Raw genomic sequence first — 26,786 nt, 5'->3', positions numbered from 1 at the left:
CCAAGTTAGGAGGGGGAAAGCAAACAGCTGCAATTCCTTGAAATCAAAAAAGAGGTCCCACTCTCTACAAGTATCTATGTTCAAAGGAACATAAAAAATAGCTGACTGACCAATAGGGGGCCAGTTTTCAGAGAAGACATAAGAGTTGTTTGAGATGTATAATTGTGAGAAAACTTCTTGTACTAATCTTCAAATCTGGCTGGGTTTCTGGTAAGTATAAACTAGGTCCTTAGTGAAGGGTCTCTAAGGTATAAGTAGAGATAGTCCAGCTTCCCAGCCACGCATCCCTAAGTTTCACAATTCCCATAATTGAATAGTTTTCTCACAAGATGGAAATTAGACTAGACCCATAATTGAATAGAAAGGAAGCTGACCTATCATCTTCAGAATTGATGGAGTCAACGTGGTTCATTCAATTCTCATAACCACTTACCATGCTAATCCCCTCAATCCCTTCAGTGCAAGCAAACTGATTATGTATTTAGCTCTAGATACTTAAAGTTAGATATATGCCATGACGTAGCAGCAAATTTGTAGATTATTTTTTCTTGATCCCAAGAGGAGCTCTGGGATACATAGGGTTAATGAGAGCACTGAAAGTTTTTGTGTAGGCAAGAGGACATTAGTAGCCTGATTAGATAATGATGGACTTAGTACTGAAAGCTTGGGCACAATTGCAGTTGGCAGAGTTGAGGGAGTCCATAGTCCATAAATATATGAAATTTAACACATATTCTGGATTTTTTAGGTGCATAAATATACTAAAACACCAAGACTAAAACACCAAGAGTGGGCAAGACGAAAATTGGAACAACAGGCAAGAGCCCATGAATCTTGAAGGTAGGCTATATGAAGTGCAAAAATTAATTCCAGATGAACAGGATTAATAAATGTGAATGGCCACATTAGAGACAAGGCAGAGCTTCCAAATGTAGACAATTAGCCTCTTGCAATGATAAAAATAAACTGAACCTTCATCTAAAATGAGGTACATAGGATCACAAAACAGGTCTATTTTAATGTGTAGTTCCCTTATAGCTACACTGTGATTCATTTCTTAAATTGTCAGTAGCTTATCTGACCTAAGATTAGATATGTTGCTATTCTGTATTATTGGAAATAATATTTAAATGATTCCTCCTCCTAAAGGCATTGAAAATGTAGATGAAAGAGGAGGTAATTTTGGGAGGGAGATAACAGGAAAAGATTTATTGAAGGAATACAGTCAGTTGATGCCACCATCTAGGATGGAACAATGTTTTATTTCTCATAAAATAGCACTAAAATATTCTATTAGTACCACAATAACAATTCTTCTTCACCAGAATTTACTTCTCTTTAGAATTTTCCTCAGGGCAACTTTGACATCCTTGTTCCTCAGGCTATAGATCAAAGGGTTCAACATGGGTATCACTATGGTGTAAAACACTGAGGACACCTTCCCCTGCTCTATAGATCTGACAGAAGAGGGCTGCAGGTACATAAATGCTGTAGAACCATAGAAGAGAGAAACTGCCATGATATGAGAGCTGCAAGTGCTGAAGGCTTTGAACCTTCCCTCAGTGGACTGGATGCGGAGAATGCTGGCCATAATGAATATGTAAGAGCTAACTATGATGAGTACAGGGGCAAAAATATCTAATGAACCTAAGAATAGAATCAGTACTTCATTGATGTAAGTACTGGAGCAGGATAGCTTCAAAAGGGGAAGAAGATCACAGAAATAATGATTGATGATGTTTTTCTTGCAAAAGATCACTCTAAGCATACAGCTTGTGTGAGCTGTGGCACCAACAAAGGCCATTACATATACCACACTGACTAGCCCTGAGCAGATCTGTGGGGACATAATGACATTATAGAGCAAGGGGTTACAGATGGCAACATAACGGTCATAGGCCATCACAGCCAGCATGTAACAGTCAGCAATTACAAAAATGAGGAAGAAATAGAGCTGAGTCATGCATTCAGGGTAAGAGATGATGTTTTTTTCTCCAATAAAGTTTACTAGCATTTTGGGAGTGATGACAGTTGAGTGACAGAGATCAATAAAGGATAGACAACTAAGGAAATAATACATGGGGGTATGAAGGTGAGAACAGAGAGCAATCAATATTACCATACCCATGTTTCCTACCACAGTGACCAAATAAATGCCCAGAAAGAGGAGAAAAAGGGGAATCTGGAGCTCTGGCTGGTTTGTCAACCCTGCAAGAATAAATTCTGTCACTGTGGAATGATTTCCCATGAACGTTGTTTGGGTTTGATCTGTGGGAAAGAGAGAAAAGCAATGTATTAAAAGAGGATCTTCGTTACCTTCCCCATCCAGACAAAGCTCACCCACAGTGGAAAATTTATAAGTTATGGCTATCTTGATCCCTTTGAGTCTGTCTCTTTGTCCTCTGAATACATATTTCCACTTCCATACTATCCATATCAGGAATAATAGAGGGCAGGCAAACTCAAAGCAGATGTTTTTAATTTCCACTGAGATGTAAGACTGAAGACTAAGCTTCTGAGTCAAACAATGTAACCACTAATGACACAGATGGACAGGATTCAGGGAAAGAGAAAAGAAGAAAATTCCAGCTGTTCTTTATCATCTACATTTCTAGCTCATTGACTGTTGACTGAGTTTTGACTGTCCATGTTTGTGAAGCTTTACAAGGAGCCCACTAGTTTCCTCTGCTGGATGATATGGTAGGGACCATGACCTTGGTCTTCATTTCAGGGACAGGAAAGCAGTGTTACAGAAGAGTTTGGTGGCTGCCTAGAGGTTATCAGTTTAAAAAAGTCACTGGAAAATGCTAGGTTCTAAGGGATTGGAGCCACTGCAATTTTGATTACATCTGTATATTTTCCCCTTTTGCCCCAAGTGCTTTGGCATTCACAAAGTAGAATATGTTATGGATAGATTAATTGAAACAGGGAGAGGGTGTTTCACAGAGCTTTTGGATTCCATAACTATCAGTTTAGATAGACAAATCAGGATACCGAGTTATATATACACTTACCCTCCAGTGTGGCACTTTATAAACTCTGCACTGACATTGTCCTTGAAGGAAAACAATCTTGATGAGGTTAGATTTGATCCCTGACATATAGTTTTATGTTAAATGGAGGAAAAATATGGAAATCTGTTTTTAAGCTATTCGCTATTCTGAATTTTAAGCCCTTGAAATGATAATTTCTGAATGTGAATTTTCACAGATCATCCTCTACAGGTTCAGGAATAAACTGCTACCTATTAATTTCACCAGGGCTGCATGTTACAAGAGGATTTCCTTCCCAGTTTTAAGATTTCAAGGTTCTTATTAGAAATGCTATGGACAAAGGCTTGACAAGAGACTCACCAGAGATCCAACTCTGTTGGGAAAAAAAATTATTGATGTTTACCCTTCTTATTCCCTAACTCTAGCATTTGAATTCATACTCCAAGTATCTAACAATCTCTCTTGGGGAGTTGGTAGGGAAATTCCCTGCCTCACTCTATCTTGTGTTCTAGAGCAATAGTATCAAATTCAAATAGAAATTGGGGCCACTAATCCATATGTAAAAATCCCTTCCAATGCTATATTGACTTAATTTTAAAATATAATATTTCTCTTTTATTGTATTTTATTAAATATTTCCCAGTTACATTTTAATTTGGTTTGGACTGCACTAGGGAGTGTTGTGGATGTCCTGTGGCCTGCCAGATGTTTGACACCTCTGGTCTAGAGTAGTCAAGTAGTAGAACAAGGAACTTCAAAGCTGAGTTCTCATAAGCCACGTGCTAAATATTTAATTCAATTCAATCTCATGTCTTCATTCAGTGCTTATTACATGGAAAGTTCAATGACAAATGCTACCTCCTACATGACGCTTTCCTGATATCTCCCAGCAGTGAGTGCCTTCCCCCAAATTATCTTGCATTTGTGTTTATGTATTTTGTATATTCTTATATATGTGCATGTTGTCTACCCCCTACAGATGTAAACTCCTGGAAAGCAGGGACTGCTTCATTTTTGTTTTCGTATGACTAGCGCAGAGCCTTACACTTGCAGTAATGACTGCTTGATAGACACATGAAGTTTGCTTCCTAGGAATGTGCAAATGAAGAAAATATGATAGTCCCTGCTATTGTAAGACTACAACCACAAAAGTGGATGGGATATGTATATAGTTACAGTATGCGAGGGGAAAGAGAAGTCTACATGCTCCAGAAAAAGTCTAAGATAAGAAAGAATACTTTTAGGGCCAGGTATACTTTAACCTCACTCAGTGGCAGTAGCCAAATACGGAACTTTAAAATGATAAATGTAATTTTAGGAAAGAGTTTCATTAGTTCTCATAGTCCTCTAGCATCTATACACATTTTATAATAAGTATTAATTACACCAAATGTAGTCATGTTTCCCAACTTTTTAATAAATGATAAAGCTATCCTCAAATTTAGCTATCTTATTTCATAACCAAAGTGACATGAAATTTAGAAATTCTTTTATTTTCTCTTTAAATAAACTTTGTAGAAATAATAATTTTCTATATTTGTATTCTATTCATTTGGATAGAATCTTTGTGTCAGGAATATATCTGATTTCAAGTATTACCTTCAGTATATTGTAGCTATGTGGCTATGGGAAAGTAATTTTGTTTTTCATTTAACTATCCCAGACCCACAAAGGTTTTAGCCTGCACATGGATTGCTAAAACTCATTGGTGCAGGGGATTGCCAATTCCATAATATCTACTACGATTAAATGTTAGTTCAGAATGAAACACACAAAAAAACTTACTAATTTACATTTTGCAATGAAGCACAAAATTGAATCTTTTTGAAGCTTCTGTTTGACTGAGCATTATTTTTAAATTGGAAAAATAAGGTTTTCTCAAGTACTTGAAATTGAATATGTTGGCTATGTCAGTTAACCAATAAAAGTGTTTTTGAAATAAAAATAAATTACATATAGAATAGAAGAATAAAATTAAAAGGAAATAAATATTTTAAAAAATTGTAGAAAATGTTATATTGCCTAGAAAGTTAGGCAAATCTCAATTTCTGCTTCTCAAATTGCATGTGTAAGTGTGTTTGGGGAGCAAGAAATCATTGAATTGCCAGTCAGAAACAAGCAATACCTCATTCTGCAATTAAATTCATTATAGAAAAGGAGAGTAAAACACTATAAAGTCCTACCTATTGGGAAAGGTATATCAGAAAGGCAAAATTCATGACCTCAAAGAGGGCCATGGACATGCCTGAATGGTTTGGAATCTCAAAGTATAAGGAATTCTCTTGGTAGAAGGCAGAAGGAGTATAACATTTATTTAGACTCCAGAGAATCAAATCCAAGGACCAACGCTCCCAATCTGATATTGTAGCAATAATATTCCAAAACCAAGAAGCCCACCTCACTGTAGTAACAAGGAAATTATATCAAAATATTATAGCAAGGAACCAAGCCATACTTGTAACTTCCCATTGCTGCTAGGGCCTTCTTATGAAAGATCATTCAGCTACTCAGCACTCTCTCCTGCATGTCTGCTGAGTCTGAGTTCCTTGATCTCCAAAACTCTTGTTCTACAGTTTCTCTCAGTGCTGGTTTTCTGCTTATGAATCCTGCAGCTCTCCACTCTGCTCCTCTCAGTTCGGCCGCTCCCAGTTCTGGACTCTCTTTTTGTACAGTTCTAGCTGTCACCTGGTTGACTAGAACTCAGCACAGATACCATTGGTTCTGGTCTTAGCAACTCCCCTTAGAGCCCTGAGGTTTTCAAGCCTTTTGAAAACTAGCAAACTTGTTTGCTAGCTAGCCTGGGGCCTCATACCTAGTTAGTGAAAGGGCTTGGGCCTATCTGTAATCAGGCCTCCCTTTGTTGGCCTCACCTGAAGCCTATTTAATGGATTGGAAAGATCTTTCATTTTTTCATTTGCTTTGCAAGAGCAGATTTCTGAAGGCATAAAAGACAGGAAAATGCCCCCAATGGCCTAATAATATGAAAGGGAAACTAGGATGAAAGGAATGGGAGGATCCCTGGAATGAAGCTTTGAATACCTAATAAAAATTTTTCTCTTGAAGAACATAAGAGATAACTCCCCCCAAAGAATTGTAAATCCATTGGGTACTCATGGGTGAACCAGAAACGAAAATTTTTAAAAAGTCTAGATGATGGAAGCAAGAAGTGAGGATGAATTAAAAATGGTAGCATAAGAATACTGTTAGGAGTTATATATGGCAGAACAAACTGAAGTTGTCAAGAAATGCTAAGTACCCACCAAAAGATATTGAGAAAAAGGTAGTATCTATATTCTAAAGGCCCATGAGCCTGCTTTCTATGCCTGAAAAAATAGAAATATTCGGCATATAATATGGCATAGTGGATTGAGAACTGGCCCTGGAGTCAGGAGAAACTTCATTCATGTCCCACCTCTGATACAGAATTGTAGTGTGACACTGAGCAAGTCATTTGACTTCTGGGAGCTGAGAATAACTTTCTAGTTCTCTACGTTGCATAGATCTTGGTCATCTAAAATGAAATCACACATACAGATAATTTTTTTAAAAAATACAGAAATGAAAATTTAGGGAAATTATGCTCAAATAAAACCAACATGGCTAGATAAAAAGGTCATGGGAAATTTATACAATTTCTTTTTTTTTCTTTATTTTTAACACAATATTGTACTATTAAATCAGAGGAATCTTTTGAACCTGGCAGATAGATTTTAGCAAAGTATGTGTTAGTCATTCATACTACATTTGTTTATAAGATGGAGAGGAAATAATAATATAGATGGATCAGTTTTAATGTTTAAATTTCAGAACCCTACCACATGTTGATATTGATTAGTTGGACTATTGTTCTTCATCCTTTTTTTTGAACAGGACCAATGATATCACAGGTGATGTCTTGACTTGCACAGTAATTTGGTTTTAAGTGAGGCAGAGTTGCACAAAGTCATCAACTTCACTGTCTCATTCAGAGTCATCAAAGTCCAATGACAAGCCACCAGTCAAGATATTTGGTGATGGTTTGGCATGACGTGGGTGACCTTGGTGTCCTTGGTGTGTGACCAAACTCTAAGTGCTCCATAGTATCTGTTTTTAATAGCCTTCATGGCCATTTGAACAAATTGTACTGGGGAAGTCCTCACATCCTTGGGGTAGACACCCCTCTAATTCACCAATGGGTTTGAGACTTGCTGGCTACCCTCAGCTTGGTTTAGTCTGTGTACCAAGATGGTTTTCTGGGGTGTGGCCACTGTGCATGCTACAGATTCGTGGAATGACAGGGTGAGAGTTGGGTGACAGATAGACAGCAAAGGTGGATGAGCAGCCAGGAAAAGGGCTCAGCAAGCCCTCATACCAGAGGGGCCAGACCTCTATGAATACTCCATAAAGCTAGGTGGTTCATTATATAGAATGCTGTACCTAGTGTCATGAACAGCTGAGTTCAAGTTCAATAGCTGTGTGACCCTGGGCAAGTCACTTACCCTCTGTTTGCCTTAATCCATTGGAGAAGAAAATAGCAACTGCTCCAATTTCTTTGCTACAAAAACTCCATATGAAGTCACAAAGAGTCAGACATGACTGAACAACAACACCACAAAGTGCTTTTCTCACAAGTACCATATGAAATCAATAGTGAAAATATTATCTCTAGCTGTTGGGAGGAGCTTGTCACCCAGTGGAAAGAGAGCTAGACGCGAATTTCAAATCTTTTCTCAGACACTTAATATGTTTTTAATGGAACCAAATCATCTCAGGGTACTGAGGATACTAAGGAAGTAGCCATGTGAATGCCTCCAGTAATTTTTTTGTGCATTCATATTATGGAATATGGTTGTTGTGGTAGGGGAAGGAAATGGGAAAGGGAAATCCTGAAAGGAAAGATTAGAAATAATGCACTAAGAATAAATTGCTCATCTTTAAAGAATATAATTTCTTTAGCATTTTGCCAATTTGGAAGAACAGAGATAACACCTGAACATTATATAGATGTAAATATAGAGTAAGATGAAGAAAATTAGTGTTTTCTGTTTCTACTAGATACAGAAAAACATCTATTAAAAAAAAAACTTATTTAGGAGCAGCTAGGTAGCACAATGGATAGAGCACCAGCTGTGGAGTCAGGAGGACCTGAATTCAAATCCAGTCTCATATATTTATTAGCTATGTGACCCTAGGAAAATCACTTAACCCTGATTGCCTCCAAAAAAGGCTTATTTAAATATAGGATAATTTTGAAAATTGTCTGTTTAAAGATAATATGAATAATTTAAAGAAGTTGAGGTGAGAGAGGAAAAAATATTGCTCATCTCCTACCTAAGCCTGGAGTAGTTTTGTGGACACCTGCAAAAGGATACACAAAACCAGATTAGTAAATAGAATGCTGAGTGCGATACTGCATACTTGTACAAAGGAATTATTTCAGTTAGTTTTAGATATTCTTAAGAGAGAAATTTGTAGGAATCTCCCAGAGAGTTGGTCAAGAGAGAATATCTTAAATGGTAAACTGCAGTCCTTTGAGCTGCTGAAATACGGAGAAGCCCTCATCATACTCAGGATCCCAGACTGTTGAAAGAACCATCTTCTGAGTTAGACAATTTTTTCTCTCTTGATTTGAACTGAAAAACTTTCCTGGCATATTATAATCTCCAGAACTCTGATTTGTCTGCTGTTTTGCTTAAATTAATAGGTTTCCTCATGACCTGCTTGTTGTGATGGTCTTTTTAGCAAACATCATTTGTTAGTGAGGGGCTAAGCTAGCAAGTGTGAGCTAAGTGCTACCATCTTCCTTAAGAGAGATTAGGAAAGTAGAATAGGTTTCAATTCTTATACTGAGCAGTTAGTCAGGAGTTATGTCTCCTGCAGGCAGCAGAACACAATATTACCCAGGTTTGGGTAAAATCTTGCTAGAAAAGTAAAAATATCTTTTTCAAGACATTCCATTTATTGATTCAAGGGGACATCTTTTATGACACCTCCCTCCCTCTCCTTTGGAAATGTAAATGTAGTGATTATCTTACTTGATTTTTGGAAGATGAAAGAAGTCCTCTTCTTGAAATACATAATTACACAATTTTATATAGGTGGTTTTAGAAATTTATGTTCATGAGTGACTTTCAGTGAAATCTAAAATGACTTTTCCAGGATTTGCATCTATTCCCACCCTTCCCACCTGTTTTTATCAATATTATATATTAATAAATAAGCAATTTCATTACATATAGATAGAGAAGATGGGGAAGGGAGAATGAAAAAGGTGAAAATTTGTCCCTGTCCTAATGGAAGTCTTAGTTGGGAAGACAAGATTAATTCCCTTTGAAAAATAAGAACACTAAGTAATGTTGTATAATTAAGAACTATGTTGAGGGTTAAACATATTTGATGAAGTCTTAAGTAGAGAGGAAAGGGTTAATAGAAATAAAAAATGACATAGCCTTTTAAGAAATAACAAAATTTGGATATTCAGAATAGAAATAAGAAGGTTTTTTTTTTAGTGTAGGAAACAGCATAAACAAATGACTATTTTATCAGTCATATTTACTTTCTAATCTTCTTCCCTTGAAATTACCACATTCCTTGACCTCTAATTCTTTAGGATTACATTATTTTCCAATTAATTTTTAATCTAGGTTTAAAGGTCACTTATTAAACATAATTGTATTGCATTACGGCCATCAAAATGCATTCAATATTTTGGCTGGTTTTTTTGAATTCCATACTTCATTATTTAATATTTTTTAGTTTTCAGCATTGATTTCCACAAGATTGTGAGTTACAAATTTTCTGCCCATTTCTACCCTCCCCCTTACTCCAAAATGGTATATATTCTGATTGCCCCATTCCCCAGATAGCCCTCCCTTCTGTCACCCCACTCCCTCTTCCCCCCATCCCTTTTCCACTTATTTTCTTGTAGGGTAAGATAGATTTCTATGCCCCATTGCCTGCATATCTTATTTCCAAGTTGCATGCAAATACAACTTTTTTTGAACGTCTGATTTTAAAACTTTGAGTTCCAAATTCTCTCCCCTCTTCCCTCCCCACCCACTCTCCCTTAGAAGGCAAGTAATTCCACATAAGTCACACATGTATCATTATACAAAACACTCCTATAAATAGGCATGTTGTGAAAGACTGACTGTATTTCCCTCCCTCCTATCCTGTCCCCTTTATTCAGTTTTCTCCATTGATCCTGTCCCTTTCCAAAGGTGTGTGCTTTTGATTACTTCTTCCCCCTATCTGCCCTCCCTTCCATCATCCCCCATGTTTTATCCCCTTCCCCTTACTTTCATGTGGGGTAAGATATCCAATTGAGTGTGTATGTTATTCGCTCCTCAAGTCAAATATGATGAGAGCAAGATTCACTCATTCCGCCACACCTGGCCCCTTTTCCCTTCCAATGAACTGCTTTTTCTTGCCACTTTTATATGAGATAATTTATCCCATTCTATCTCTCCCTTTCTCCCTCTCTCAATATATTCCTCTCTCATCCCTGAATTTGATTTTACTTTTTAAATATTATCCCTTAATATTCTACTCACCCTGTGCCCTCTGTCTATATATATATATATATTCCTTTCAACTATCCTAATACTGACGAAGGTCTCATGGACTACACACATCATCATTCCATGTAGAAATGTAAGCAAAACAGTTCCACTTTAGTAAGTCCCTTATGAATTCTCTTTCTTGTTTACCTTTTCATGCTTCTCTTGATTCTTGTGTTTGAAAGTTAAATTTTCTATTTTGTTCTAATCTTTTCACTGAGAAAGCTTTAAAGTCCTCTACTTTACTGAAAATCCATATTTTGCCTTGGAGCATTATACTCAGTTTTGCTGGGTAGTTGATTCTTGATTTTAATCCTAACTCCTTTTACCCCTGGAATATTATATTCCAAGTCCTTTGATCCCTTAATGTGGAAGCTGCTAGATCTTGGGTATCCTGTTTGTGTTTCCACAGTACTCAAATTGTTTCTTTCTGGCTGCTTCCATTATTTCCTCCCTGGCCTAGGAATTCTGGACTTAGGCAAGAATATTCCTAGGAGTTTTCTTTTTGGGATCTTTTTCAAGAGGCAATTAGTGGAGTCTTTCAATTTCTATTTTACCCTCTGGCTCAAGAATATTAGGGCAATTTTCCTTGATAATTTCTTCAAAGATGAAGTCTAGGCTCTTTTTTGATCATGGCTTTCAGGTAGTCCAATAACTTTTAAATTATCTCTCCTGGATCTATTCTCCAGGTCAGTGTTTTTCCAATGAGATATTTCACATTGTCTTCCATTTTTTCATTCCTTTGGTTCTGTATTATAATTTATTGATTTCTCATAAAATCACTAGCTTCCACTTGCTCCAATCTAATTTTTAAGTTAGTATTTTCTTCAGTGGTCTTTTGGACCTCCTTTTCCATTTGGCTAATCTGCCTTTCAAGGTATTCTTCTCCTCATTGGCTTTTTGGAGCTCTTTCACCATTTGAGTTCTATTTTTTAAGGTGGTATTTTCTTCAGTATTATTTTGGGTCTCCTTTAGCAAGTTATTGACTTGTTTTTGTGGTTTTCTCACATCACTCTCATTTCTCTTCCCAATTTTTCCTCTACTTCTCTAACTTGCTTTTCCAAATAGTTTTTGAGCTCTTCCATGGCCAGAGACCAATTCATATTTTACTTGGAGGCTTTTGATGTAGGCTCTTTGACTTGTTGACTTCTTCTGTCTGTATGTTTTGATCTTCTTTGTCAACAGAAAAAGATTCTAGAGTCTGAGTCTGAATCTGAGTCTGTTTTCACTGCCTGTTCATGTTCCCAGCCAACTACTTGACTCTTGAGTTTTTGTCAGGGTATGACTGCTTGTAGAGTAGAGAGTACTTTGTTTCAAGCTTAAGGGTCTGTGCTGCTGTTTTCAGAGCAACTTCAACACCGAAAACTCTGCCACACCAGCACTCCTCCTCCTCCAGGAACTGCCAACCCGGACCAGACTCAGATTTTAAGCATACTCGGCTCTACAGCTCTGATTCTGCCACTTAGTTTCTCCCACAGTGTGGGACTTGAGTCCAGAAGCAACCTTTGCTGGAGCTCTGGAAGCAGCCCCATAGCTGCACCACTTCTATGCCCCTAGGGCTGGGGCTGACCATGCACTCCTTTCACTCCAACCCAGAAGATTTTCCACTAACCTTCTCTGTTGTGTTTGGTGTTTGTGGGTTGAGAAGTCTGGTGAATGCCATGGCTCAATGATTCAGGGCCCTACCACCAGTTCCACCTGGTCTGCTTGGTCCTGGTGTGGCCCATGCTGGACTATGCTTCACTCCACTCCTAGCTTTGTGCAATAGACACTTCCCAGAGAACCTCAAGGTTTTCCTATCCTGCAGCCCTGCTTCCCTCTGCTATTTCATGGGTTCTGTAGCTCTAGAATTGGTTCAGAGTCATTTTTACAGGTGTTTGGAGGGACCTGGGGGAGAGCTTAAGCAAGTCCAAGCTTTCCAGCCCCTGTCTTTGCTCCACCCTTCTGCTGTTTTTATTTTTTCATTCATCTGTGAGATTTTTATGCCCAATGGTCTATTTTTGTAAAGGTGTCAGGCACAGCTATGAAAAAGGTATACTCATTTCTTTTCTGACTTAATATTCTCATATCTAACTTTTCTAAAATTCAATTCTTCTCTTTAACTTCTTCCTTATTTATTTTACGGTTAGCTTTCTCTAGATCTGAAAGAGGTAAATTGGGGTTCCCCACTATTATAATTTTACTGTTCATTTCCTCCCATAGCTGATTTAACTTTCCCTTTAAGAATTTGGATACTATGCCATTTGGTTAGTATATGTTCAGTATTGGTATTAATTCACAGTCTATGGTACCTTTTAGCAAGCTATAATTTCCTTGTTTATCACGTATAATTAAATCTATTTGCTTTTGCTTTTTCTGAGATCATGATTTCTGCTCCTGCCTTTTTTACTTTGCCTGAAGCATAATAGATTCTACTCCAACTTTTTATTTTCACTCCATGTCTATCTTCCTGTTTCAAGTGTTTCTTGTAAACAACACGTTGCTGAATTCTAATTTCTAATTAGTTCTAATATCTTCTTCCATTCTATGAGTGAGTTCCTCACACCCCATTCTATTATACATATGCTTCTTTTTTACATTGTCTCTTCTTTAAGGAGTCTCTTCTGCTTCTGACCACTCACTCCATTAATATTTTGTTCCAACAATCTGGCTAGGAGCTGTTGTGGGGGTGAAAGACCAACACAAGCCCATCATCAAGAATGCTGCCAAAGCTCAGGTTCTTTTGATCTGCTTTAGTAAGGAAAGCAACGTTAAGTGGTTGACAAGTTTACTTTAATACAGCATACAAATACCATTTACTTAGTTCAGGGGAAAAAGCAGCACCCTGAACTTCGGAACAAATGCAAACAAATTACCAACATCTAAAGACAGACCTTGTCTGATTCAAATACCAATACATAGTTACCAGAGTTTAACAAAGTCCCAACATCTGGGTTACGAGCTGGAGGGCTCTTAGCTATAGCTGCCCAGAGTCTCTGCATCGGCAAGCCACCATGAGTGAGAGCCCCAAGCAAATGGATTTGTTGTCTCTTCTTGTACCATTTCAGACATCATCAAATGTCATCTGGATGAACAGAACTTAGGCTCCTATGATTGGCTCTTTAGTTAGCATCTCCCCTTAATACCCTGGGAGCTTCACACCCAGATAGGCTTAGCTCCTAATAGGGGTTTGGGCCTGGGCCTTAGCACCTAGTAAAACTCAATGAAATACACTGAATTAATCAAAGGAAACAGAAGCCAAACTCTTCAAGGGTACTTGGTTGGACTGAGTGCTAAGAGCCCATTTTGCTTACCAACACATCTGTTCTCCCTCCTATTCTCTCTCCTTTTCTCTTAGCCCCTTCCTTTCATATTTCCTGGTTGAGTAAGATGAGTTTCTCTACCAAAATGTATGTGTATCTTTCTTCCATGAATCAGTTTCAGATGAGAGTGAGATTCTAGTCTTGACCACTTCCCCCACTCACTGCCCCCTTCATGTATAAACTCTTCCTTTAATACTCACTCCATTTATATGAGACAATTACCCCATTCTTCTTCTCCCATCCCCCCTCCCAGTGCATTCTTCTTCCCCACTCATTTCATTCTTCCTTGTGATCATCCCAGAGGGTAGAATCACATCCAGTCTCTCTTTATAAGTAGATGCTCCTAACACCCCTGGTGATGATAAAATTCTGAGGGGGGTTATTTATATACATCATCTCTCCATTTAACAATTTAAGCACTTTAACTTTTTAAAGTCCCTTGTGATTTCTCATGCATCTTTGCCTTAATCCTTCTCTTGAGCCCTGTGTTTAAATGTAAAATTTTCTGTTCAGTTCTGGTATTTTCATCAGAAATGCTTGAAAGTTCTCTATTTCATCAAATATCCATTTCATCCTGTAGGATTATACTTAGTTTTGCTGGGTAAGTTATTGTTGGTTGTAAACCTAGCTCCTTTTTCTTCTGGAACATCATATCCCAAGGTTTCTGTTTCCTTAAGATGATGACTGCTAAATCTTGTGTGATCCTTCCTGTGACACTATAGTATTTGAATCATTTCTTTCTAACTGCTTAGAGTATTTTCTCCTGGGAGTTCTGGATTTGGGCTACACTGTTCCTAGTTTAATTTTGGGTTTCTTTAAGGAGGTGGTTGATAAATTTTAACTTCAATTTCTACTTGTCTCTGGTTCTAAGACATCTGGAAATTTTCTTTCATAATTTCTTGAAGTACGATTTCTATGGTTGTTTTTTTTTTTGTTCATGGCTTCCAGGTAGGACCAATTATTTTTAAATTGTGTCTCTGACCTATTTTCTTTTTCATTTTTATTTTCCATCACATATTTCATATTTTCTTATATTTTCTCAATCTTCTGTTTTATTAATTCTGATCTCTCATGGAGCCATTAAAGTTTCCATTTGGCCAATTCTAATTTTTAAGGAGTTATTTAATCCGGTAATGTTTTGCCTCTTATCAAGCAGTAATTCTCTAGAGGCAGCAAGGTGGGGGAGTGGGTAGAGTACTAGGCCTGGAGGCAGGAAGACCTAAGTTCAAATCCAGCCTCAGATAATTAATAGTCTTTGCAACCCTGAGCAGTCACTTAACTCTATTTGCCTCAGTTTCCTCATCTGTAAAATAGGAGTAATGATATCAACTACCCTCTCAGGTTGTTGTGAGGATCAAAGAGATCATATTTGTAAAATACTTAGCACAGTGCCTAGCACAGAGTAAGCACTATATAAATATTAACCTCCTATTATTTTCATAATATTCTTGGATAGTTCTTATTCTTTTCCCACTTTTCTGCTACCACTCCTATTTGATTTCAAATCACTCCTCCCCACCCTTTTTTGCAACTTTCTTTACCTCTTGCTTTAATTCTCCTATGAATTCTTTTGTCTAATCTGCATTTTTCTTTGAGACTGCTTATACAGGGTGTCCCTACAGTTTAGACACATAGCCAAATCTCATTAACATCTCATTAACCAGTTCACAGAAGACTCTGTGTTGTTCCGTGATTGAAGCTTTGTTTTATGTGAATGTGTGGTAACAGACAGAGTGTTCATACTGGACACAAAGCAATCCACTTAGGTCGAACCACTCCAAAAAGCAGGAGAGTAAAAAATTATGGTGTGGTATGGTTGTGGAAAGCTTATATGTTGGGGCCACTTTTCTTTGATGAACATGTACTGGGGAGACTTGTCTCACCATGTTGAGAGACCAGTTAATGCCCCAAATTGTAAGGCTAGGTGAAGGACTTCCTGAGTGGTTCCAACAAGATGGCACCCCTGCCCATTTAGCCATGGTGTTAAGAGATTGGCTGAATGACAATTTCCCTAACTGGATTGGAAGATGTGGTCATGTGAGTGGTCTCCTCATTCACCAGGCCTTAGCCCCCTTGACTCCTTTTCAGGGGTATGCTAAAGGAGAAGGTGTACCCAATGAAAATCACAGATGCAGCACACTTGATTGAACACGTAAAGAGTGAATGTGTTAAGTTGATGGCAGTGTGGAGTTATTGCATCTAGTTCATGTGAATCTTGCAAAGTGCATCAACCTTTGCATCACAAATGACAAAAATCATATTGAAGATATTATTTGTTAATATTCCAATTAAATAAAATGTTGTTGAAAATTTCATTCATTTCATTTCTTGAAAATGTGCATTTTTGCTTATGTGTCCAGAGTTTAGGAACACCCTGTAGATGTTTTTGAGCCATTATCTTCCCTGTCTGTGTCTTCAATTTCTCTGTCATCCTAGTAGCTCTTTATAGTAGAGTTCTTTTTTTTGTTTGTTCTTTATTCCAAGCTATTTCTGGATGTTGAAATTCAGAGATGTGTGTGTATGTATGTACTTATGTGTATGTGTGTATGTATATACATATATGTATATGTATGTGTGTGTGTGGAAATGTCTAGCCTAAGCTTCTGCTGCTTTCACAACTCAGTTTGCATGCCTGCAAATTTTCAATGATTCTGAGATGGTGTTATCTAAGAAGAGGTCTATTCAATGCCCTCCTCTTCTGAGCTCTGCAAGTTCCTGAACCAGGTTTGTGTCTTCTGGTTTGTATGTAGTTGTATCATAGATTTTGCTGAACTCAGTTATTGTTAGCCTTTTGGGAGGTTCTGCAGGTTCAGTTACTGAATCTCTGGTTCCCCTTTGGTCTCAGTCTCCTGCCATGGCTTTTATACCACAGGCTCCTGTGCTAAGCTAAAGGTTAGAAATGAATCACCACTCCACTCCTGTGCTCAGTCACACAGCTGAGTTTCTGCAATTCATTTTGCACTCAGCACTTAGTTAATGCCCTGCTCTCAGTAGTAGCCATTACTATCTGCCCTGGTTCTGTGATCTGGAACTGGGTAGTAGATGACAGAACTGCCAGATGGCAAGAAATCCCTATATTCTTTTAAGACTCAAGTGCCAACTCATATAAGATGCCTTTTTTGATCCTGCTATTTAGGAGTCTTTCTACCCCTGTATCACTTTGTATTTGTATTGTATATTTCATATATTTACATATCTATGAACATCTCATGTTCCCCAATAGAAAAGTAAATTCCTTAAAGGCAAGGAATGTCTAATTATGATATTCTATCCCCAACACCTAGTGTGATGTCTTGCACATAGTAGGTATTTAATGAAAGTTTTTTGCTTTATTCTCTACTTCTGAGATCTCCTAATATAGATAAATTATTACCAGTTAAATCAAGGTGTCTTTTTCTTTTTTGTGTGTGCCATGGACTCTTTTTGCAGTCTGGTGAAACCTGTGAACTCTTACTCAGAATGTTTTTATGCAAATAAAATAAAATACATAATGTTACCAAGGGAAACAATAATATTAAAACAAATTTATCGAGATATTAAAAAATCCAAGTTCACCGACCCCAGGGTAAGAACCTGCTAACTAGATTTTTGCCCAATTGATAAGAAAGGTTTCTCTGTATGCTTGGGTCTCAATGTAAAAATACATGTATGTATGTGTATGCATTTAAATGTGTATATAATTGTGCTGTTCAGTCCCCTTGCAAGTAAGAACAATTCCTCCATTCCTCTGTTTTTTTTTGCAAGATGTTAAAAAATCAGAAAATGTGGAAATAAACTTAAAATGTAAAACAGAGGAGCTTGATCATACTTGTGAGTGTCCCTAGACACTGAAGTGAGATTACAAAGAATGTTATGACTAAGTATCGTGTGACTAAAATCAAATTGAATTCTATCTTGAGATAAGAGACTAAATTAAATATCCTATAATCTTTTTCTGTACTTGGTTTAATTTTAAATTTTAATTACTTACAACCCACAGTCTCTTTGTCTCTGCAAGGAAATCCATTCCAATCCTCAACCCCCCAACCCCTCTGCTACCATGGTTCTACAGAGGGAAAAATAATAAAAATTTCATAGCTATCAGCGCAATGAAACTCAGAAGACAAAATTTCCTTGTGACTCTGGGGAGGAAATGAACAAGGAGATTAATTTAAATGTTGTATTTCCACTAGAATCCTTAGAGGGCTTTGAATGAGGGAATAGTTGGAAAAGTTCCTCTGAGTTTATGTATCAGAAAAAAAGGCTATACTTTTACTCTTGAAAGCAGATATTTTCATTTTTTTTCTGTTGTGGACACCTAGACAATAATGAAGCACACAGATCACTTCTAAGAATGTTTTTAAATGCATAAAATAAAACAAGAACAAAGGAAACTATGTTGAAACACAGCTATCAAAATATTATTTTTTTAAGTTCACATATTCCAGGTTAAGAGGCCCTGCTGTAAGAATGTGGCTTAAGTAAGAAAAAAAAGTACTTACATGATGGCCAAAATGTCCTTAAGGGTGTACATTAAACCCCATAACACCCTCATAATGCCATTTCTTTACCTCATTCTAGAATGTCCATTTATAACCAACTTCATTAAAGACAGCTTTAAATCAAATAGATGTTAATGGACCACCCCAAAATGTAGAATCTGTTTCTCCTTCACATAAAACAAATTCCACCAATATCACAAAAATCCAGTACCCTCTTTTGCACTGAGGAAGGTTTGATGACACTGTAGGAATTTGATAACTGGCTCCCACAGGTGGGAGAGGAATATATTCCATCTTCTTAGGCAGTTTAATAACAAGCATTTATTAAGCATTTACTCTATGCCATAAACTGTGGTAAGTACTAAGGATACAAAAAGGGGGGAAGAAAAACAGTCCTTACTGTCAAGGAGAATGCATTCTAGCTGGGGAGATAATAGGCAGATGACTACATACACTGCACCCTCCTCCCTTACACACACACACACACACACACACACACACACACACGCAATTGATGGAAGACAGCCTTAAAGGGGAAGGCACTAGCAGCTGGTGGGACCAGGAAAGGTTTTCTGCAGAAGGTAAATTTTGAGCTGATTCTTCAAGGAAGTCTGGGAAACTAAGAGATAGAGGTGAGAGAGGAGGCCATTCTGTGCATGGTGACTAGCCAATGCAAAATCACAGCCAAGAGGTAAACTGTTATTTAAAAGGAAAAACTATCAGGTCAGTGTGGTTGGATCATAAAATATGGGGAAGGAAGCAAAGTGGAAAGGCAGGAAGTGGCCAAGAGTTTTAGATAACAAATAGAAGACCTTGTGATTGAGCCTATAGATAAGAGAGTTACTGGGGTTTTGTTTTGTTTGTTTGTTTTTTAAATAGAGGGATGTCAATATCAACCCTATACTTTAGAAAAAATAAAACACCTTGGCACATGAGTAGAGGATGGACTGGAGTAGAGGACGGGACTGGGATGGATTGGAGATGAGTCGGGAAGAATTATTAGAAAGCTTTGTCAGTTGTCTAGGTGAGAGATACGAGAGCCTGAACTAGGGTGGTGGCCATGTAAGTAAAGAGAAGGGTATATATACTAAACTTTTGTGAAAGTAGAAAGAAGATTTGACATTGAATTGGATCTTTCAGATGAGTGAGAGTAAAGATTTAAGGATAATATCAAAGTTATGAATCTGTATCATTGGGAGAATGGTGTCACCCTTGACAGCAATTGGGAATGGTAATTGGAAAGTTTGAAAGAAGGGGGGAAATGAGTTCCGCTTTTTAATGTTTTGAGTTTGAGGTACATATGGGGCATCTAGGTTGAGATGTTCAAAAAACAGTTGTTAATATGAAATTGGAACTTAGAAGAGAGAGTAGGATTTATAGACCTTGGAATGATCTGCAGGATGATTATATTTGAAACCCTGGTAGATGATGAATTCACCAAGTGAGAGGTATAGAGCAAAAACAGATGTCTTTTGAACTTTAAATTTATACTCTTTGGAAAAAAAATAGTAGGAAAAGGAGAAATGAATAGTTTAGCTACTTCATCACCTATATCTGTATTCCATCCATATTAAATAGCAGTCCCATTCTTTTGATCCTTCTCTTAATTCCACCCACAATTTTGGTTTTATTAAAGTCATAACATAGTTATTCATAAAGTTTATTTCCAATATCAATATCAACCAATTCTTTGTTTTAACACTATTGACAATATTTTAAAAGTCCAATTTGATTATATTCAACCACAATTACCATATTGCCTGTATCTTCTTCATGTTTGTTTTTTTTTTTAAATGAGTCATTCTTGATGTGGCTATATAAGCTTCTTTAGACAGGTCTCTTTTTTCTTCCCAATTAATACATTTTCTGTTGTTTCTTCAGAATGTTAATCCTGATAGCTTCCTCTTCCCCTTCTGCTAACTTCCTTGAAGAATATTTTGTCACCCATTCGTTCTCAGAACCACATAAAACTTTAACTCCTCTAATTTGGGGGTGCACATCTGACTATATTTAATCTTCCTTTTCTTTCACTATCATGAATTCTATGACGGGGTCATGACTTGCCCCCAAGGATCCTCTCATTTTTTTTCAGTGACCTCCTCATTGGGCAAAATAGTAGATCTCATTATGATTCTTTCATTCTTTTTAAAAATGATTTTTTCATTATGGCAAGTCCTGAAATTCTCAGGTTAACTTGCTCAGAATAGTATACTTATCTTAAAGTATTCTAAGTTTATGTTAGTTTCTGTGGGTGTCATGTCCTAATGTTGACTCATATTAACATTGTAGTCTCACAAATTAACAAAGCCTTTTCCGCAATACCATTGCCTAACCGTGCTTCTCCCATGTATAAGTTTATACTTTATTTTTTCCACTCAGGTATAGGACTTTATGTTTATCTCTATTAAATTTCATCTTTTTAGACTTGGCAAAATTAGGCTAGCTTGTCAAGACCTAATTTTTTCCATCCTGAAAGTTATCCAACATATTAACTAACCCAGCTAACAGTGTATCATATTTAAATTTGATGAGCATACCATCTAGATATCTAGGTTTGATAAAAATATTGGACAAGACAGGACTAAGGACAAATCCCTGGGTCACTCTTCTGGAAAAATCCATCCAAGATGACATCAACCTATTAAAAACTGCTTTTTAGGGGGCAGCTAGGTGGCGCAGTGAGTACAGCACTGGCCTTGGAGTCAGGAGAACCTGAGTTCAAATCCGACCTCAGACACTTGCCATATTTACTAGCTGTGTGACCTTGGGCAAGTCACTTAACCCAATTGCCTTGCCTTCCCCCCTCTGAAAGAAACAAAAAAGAACAAGAAGGAATAGAAGAATCCATACTGTAGATTGTCATATCTGATGTCATTGGCAAGGTACTCAGATTCCTTCGCTAAAGACCAGACAATAAAGTGCCAATTGCCCTGATCTTTTCCATGAAACCAACCGTTGTGGGGGCCCAGATCTCTTTGAAACCCAACTTCCACATATTCTTTGGCCCCTGAGAAAAGAGCAAAGTGTCTAGAGATATATCTTGCCAGAAACTCAAATGTACCTGTCTTATCCTCACCTTGAAAACTCAAGAAAAGATGAGAGGGGGACTATCCTACAAGGAACCTATTAAATAACCAAAGTGCAATTCAAATTCATTGATTAAGATGGGGTTGAAAACAGAATGTGATGGAGAAGACAAATTGCTTTTTCCAAGATAAGTATACTCTTAACGAGATAAACCCATAGAAGAGATTAAGGTAAGTATTTCTGGCAAGTTTCTGGCAAGTTATTTCTTAGGAGTGCAACATACTTGGAAATTTTGGAATAACAGAAAGAAAAAAGATTCTGGTGTGCTCATGAAATACTTAGGTTAAAAAAATTAGATTTACAATTTCATTGGCATAAGGAATTCACAATGTGGAAAATATCTCTAACAATAAAGATTAGCACCTGATTGCAACTTCTGGCCTTAGAGAGTTGATGGATAGTGAGAGATGCTTAGTGACTGCCTAAGTCATAAAACCAGCAAGTTTGTGAGGTAGGATTGAATATAATTAATCCTGACTTTGAGGACAATTCTATAAACATTTACAAAACTGTCAAGTTTAGTGCTGTTGTCTAAAAAATAGCTAAATCACCTAATATTCATGAATTAACGCAAAATCCAAAAACTAACTTACACAGAAACATATAATTTGCATTTTAATTTTTTGAAAAAAATAGAATTGGAGCTATGAGCTGTTCACATTAAGGAATCTGATATCTCCTGTGATAATTATGATTTTTAAATATAATATGTGATATCATAATATATGTATAGGACTACAATATTAAGTAATTTAGGTTAAGGGGTCCTATTGACAATATACATATAATCAATGACAACCTATACTTTTCCATTACCCTGACTCTCTCTGACCCTATGTCAATCATGTAAATGATTGCAGCTTCTGATTGGATAAGACCCCAGCCAACTGCAGCAGCTACAAGTCACACACATTTCTGGGATCCCTGTTTACAGATTTGGACCCTCATCTATTTTCTGGTCCTAATTAGGAAAATCTCCCACCAGAATCTGCTGTTTATAATTGACCCAAGGAATTTCTCCACCAAATCTGAGTCTGATTAAGAATACTCTTTCCTGTATTTGGCATTGATTACCTGTTCTACACCAACCCTATCTTGAAGGTATAAAGTTTTCCTCTTCAGACTCAACTCTAAGCATGTAATGCCTCAAAGATTTTGCCATTATGTCTTGCTACAAGACTCTGGTCCTATGTGGCAGAATCTCTGTCAGTACTTCTGTATAATGGTTGCATGTATCCTTTGTTGTTCCCTACCTACTGCAACCTCTAAGCAATAAAACTCATGCTTATACTAGCTTCCTAGTATCAGTTTTCCGTAACTCCTGAACCTTCAACAGTGAAACCAAATGAGCATCTCTGTAGCAAGAAGACTGGATTCAGTCCCACATCTGATAATTACCTTATTCCTGACTGTGGACAATTTGCTTAACCCCCTGAACTTGAGTTTCTCATCTGAAAATAACAAATATACTATAGACTTTAATTCCTTGTTCATCTCTAGAGATATGATAAAATGATTATGTAATCCCATGATTTTTGTATCAGAATTATTATACATTTGGAATAAACCAGAAAACAGACTCCATTAAACTGTATTGAGGTAAATAAAGTTATTGTTATGTGTATACTCAACAATGTCAAATTATTCAGAAAAGAAGTAGAAGGGGAAAAGTGACACCTTTTAAAGGTGATATTCCAAGAAGATATCTTGTCCCCTTTCTTTCAAGTGTGTGAACAGGTATTATTGATCTGAAGGTGGCCAGAGATCCCGAGGGAAGGAATGAAGTCAGCCTTAGAAAAATTAGATGACAAGATAGATAAGCTTTTGCTCCTCAATATAAATTTAAAAATGACTTCAGTGTGGTTGTATTTGTTCCTATCTACCCTACTCACCAGATTTTCATCATCAAGTGATGAATCATGAACTATTTATTCATACTAAGCTGTGCTCATCAATAAACTAAGACAGAGTAGAATTATATAACCTGGTCCAGGGGTAGTTTACTAATGAGTTGCAGAGATAATAGTAACAAACTGCCATGAAATAACAGAGCAAGCAGAATACTACATTGTTATGTTTTACTTTGAGGGCTAAAATGTATAAATACTTTTAATGCAGGTGGGAATATTAAAAGACAGTTTTATAGAGAAGGTGGAAGTTTATCTAGGCCTTTAGAAATGAACAAGATATAGATGTTCGAGAAGTATTCAGGAAGGCACTCCTGGTGGGATGGGAATGAGTACATAGTGTTTGTGATACATTTGAGGAGGCTGGCCTGATGAGACTAAGGATCAAATTGGGTAGCTTGAAGAAGTGTGCAGTTTTACTTAAGAGGACAGGGATCATGTTAATTTCATAGGATAAGAAATGACCATTCATTTAATTTGCATAATTTTATGTTGATAGTTATTGTCCTAGAATTTATTTAGAGTTATATTTGTGTTCTATCCCCAAATTTCTTATTCCGTTATTTTGGCTTCAATTTATCTTTGCCTGATCTGATATTTCATGATTTTATGAGTTCACGTAATTTTACCAAAAACACTTTGAGCATTGATGGAAGTGAATGAAATAAATATCAGTCAATTTCTAAAAGGATAATTCTTAAACGTCAGGCACTGGGGATAGAGAGAATAAAAAAAGAAATACTCCTGACCTTTATGTGTTTTACATTTTAACCAAATTCAAATTATCATATGCTTCATCATTATATGTTGCTCTTTATTTTATTTTTTTACTTAGTATTTTATTTTTCCCCAGTTACATATAAAAACAAGTTTTAACATTTATTTTTAAAATTTTGAGTTCCCAATTCTCTCCCTTCCTCCCTTCCTACCCCTCTCATTGAGAAGGCAAGCAATTCAATATAGGCTATACATGTGTAGTCATACAAAACATTTCCATAACAGTATGTTGTGAAAGAAAATATGGACAAAAACCTCAAGAAAAATAAAGTTAAAAAGCGTGTTTCAATCTGTATGCAGATGCCATCAGTTCTTCCTCTGGGCATGGATAGCGTTTTGTTGTCTTAAGACCTTCAGAGTTGTCTTGGATCATTGTATTGCTGAGTATAGCAAAGTCATTCACGGTTGATCATCTTACAATATTGCTGTTACATTCTGCACAGTACATTTCACTTTGCATCAGCTCATGTAAGTCCTTCCAGGTTTTTCTGAGAGCATCGTGCTCACCATTTCATATACTACAATAGTTTCCATCATAATCACATACCACAATTTGTTTAGCCATTCCCCCACTGATGGGCATCTCCTCATTTTCTAATTATTTGCCCCTAGAAAAGAGCTGCTATAAATTTTGGTACATATAGGTCCTTTTCCTTGTTATTTTGTTTTCTTATCTCTTTTGGGATACAGACCTAGTAGTGGTATTGCTAAGTCAAAGGGTGTGCATGGTTTTATAACCATTTGGGCATAGTTTCAAGTTGCTCTATAGAATGATTGAGTCAGTTCACAACTCCACTAACAGTGCATTAAAGTCTCATATTTCCCACATCCTCTCCACATTTGTCATTTTCCTTTTCTGTCCTATTAGCCAATCTAATAGGTATGAGTTAGTACTCAGAATTGTTTTAATTTGCATTTCTCCAATCAATAGTGAGTTAGAGTATTTTTTTCATATGGCCATAGAGAGCTTTAATTATTTCATCTTAAAACTGATCATTATCTTTTGGTCATTTTTCAATTGGAGAATAGCTCTTATTCTTATAAATTTCACTCATTTATTTATGTTGAGAGTTGAGGGAGACGAGGTCCAGGAACCCCAAGAGTGGAGTTCCCAGATGAGTCTTTGAGGGGGAATACCCCTCAAAGACCAGAGTACTGGAGAGCATCAGGGCCATCTGAAATAAATTCATGATCTCAAGCATTCTTTAAGTCAAGGTGGCAAAGATTTATTGTGCTTTACAGTGGGTAACAGTTCTTAGGGAACCTGAAACCTTACATGAATGCAAGAAAAGTTTTTATAGGAGGTTTTGTGGTGAAACATGTCAATTAGGTATTTTGGGATGGGATTAGTGAGTGGTTAAGGTGTGGTCAGTTCTTAAAGGAACATGCACTTTTTGTATCTACTATGCAGGTATGTTAACCAGAATTCACTGGGAAATAGCCCGGGGGGGGGGCGACCTGAAGGAGTCGTTTTGAATGTGAAACCTCACTAAGTTCACTAACAGTCAGGGATAACTGGAAATATCTGGGTTGCTTCAATCAAATAGCTTATTAGACAAGATGAATGTAAGGGAGTATACATTTGACTATGTCTAGGATACATAACAGTAAGGTCAGTAAGTAGTAAATACTATTATGGTGCAGTGCACGACCAATTAGCACATACACAGGGAGTCCAAACTAATAAATTCTATATGTACAGCTGGAGGAGAGACAAGTGTTTTGCTAAGGCATGCTGCCCTTAGAGAAACTGCCTGAGACAGTATTTTGAGGCTAGGGAGAGATGTGATTTACAATTGGATGTGGTTTTGGAATTGGAGTCCAGGCACAGGCACCCAAGCAGAGACTAAGGAGAAATGTGATGTTAGAATTAGTGTCCAAGAACAAGCACCCAAGTACCCCATTGTCTATATGTTTGAGAAATGAGGCATTTATCAGAGAAACTTGTTTCAAGGTTTTTTTTCGTAATTACTAGTAATAACTATATTTCCCTCTATCCTATCCCTCCATTTATTCTGTTCTCTCTCCTTTCGTCCTTTCCCTCATCAAGTGTTTTGCTTCTAACTACACCCTTCCCCAATTTGCCATCCCTTCTATTACCATTCCCCTCTTCTCTTATCCCCTTCCTCTCCTACTTTCCCATAGGATAAGATAGATTTCTATATGCAACTAAATTTGTATGTTATTCCCTCTTTGAGCCAATTCTGATGAGACTAAGGCTCACTAAATCCCCTCACCCCTCCTTCCTCTCTACTATAAAACCTTTTTGTTGTCTTTTTTATGTGAGATAATTTGCCCCATTCTACTTCTCCCTTTCAATTTCTCATGATATTTTCCAATCTCACCACTAAATTTTATTTTTTAGATATCATCCCTTCATATACAACTCCCATCTATGCACTCTCTCTCTATACACACTCCTTCTAACAACCTTAATAATAAGAAAGGTCTTATGTATTACAAATATCATCTTCCCATGTTGGAATGTAAATGGTATAAATTTACTAAGTTCCTTATGATTTCCCTTCCCTGTTTACCTTTTTATGCTTCTCTTGAGTCTTGTATTTGAAAGTCAAATATTCTATGCAGCTATGGTCTTTTCATCAAGAATGCCTGAGGGAGAGGATTCAGGGAAGATGGCTGAGTAGGTCATATAATCTCAGGCTCTCAAGACTTTCCTCCACAAAAGAGACAAAATAGC

General features: G+C 36.9%; 1 protein-coding gene across 1 annotated transcript; it reads right to left on the bottom strand.

The window, feature by feature from the left end:
- Positions 1 to 1,318: 1,318 nt before the first annotated feature.
- LOC118837918 (olfactory receptor 150-like) lies at positions 1,319 to 2,435 on the bottom strand. Its single transcript, XM_036745068.1, has 2 exons — positions 2,411 to 2,435; positions 1,319 to 2,229 (listed from the first exon to the last, which is right to left on the bottom strand). The coding sequence occupies exons 1-2, from the start codon at positions 2,433 to 2,435 to the stop codon at positions 1,319 to 1,321; spliced, it is 936 nt and encodes a 311-aa protein (XP_036600963.1).
- Between the last annotated feature and the right edge of the window lie 24,351 nt (positions 2,436 to 26,786).

This window comes from Trichosurus vulpecula, chromosome 2, assembly GCF_011100635.1.
Source record: "Trichosurus vulpecula isolate mTriVul1 chromosome 2, mTriVul1.pri, whole genome shotgun sequence".
Taxonomy (NCBI): Eukaryota; Metazoa; Chordata; class Mammalia; order Diprotodontia; family Phalangeridae; genus Trichosurus; species Trichosurus vulpecula.
Note: the sequence above shows the minus strand (reverse complement) of the source record. Positions and strands in the feature narration are given on the sequence as shown.

Excerpts from the sequence above, each read along its gene's own strand:
- LOC118837918 (XM_036745068.1), bottom strand. The coding sequence starts at position 2,435 with ATGGATAGTATGGAAGTGGAAATAT. Across the intron at positions 2,230-2,410 it reads TAGTATGGAAGTGGAAATAT|TGACAGAATTTATTCTTGCA; the intron begins GTATTCAGAGGA and ends ATCATTCCACAG.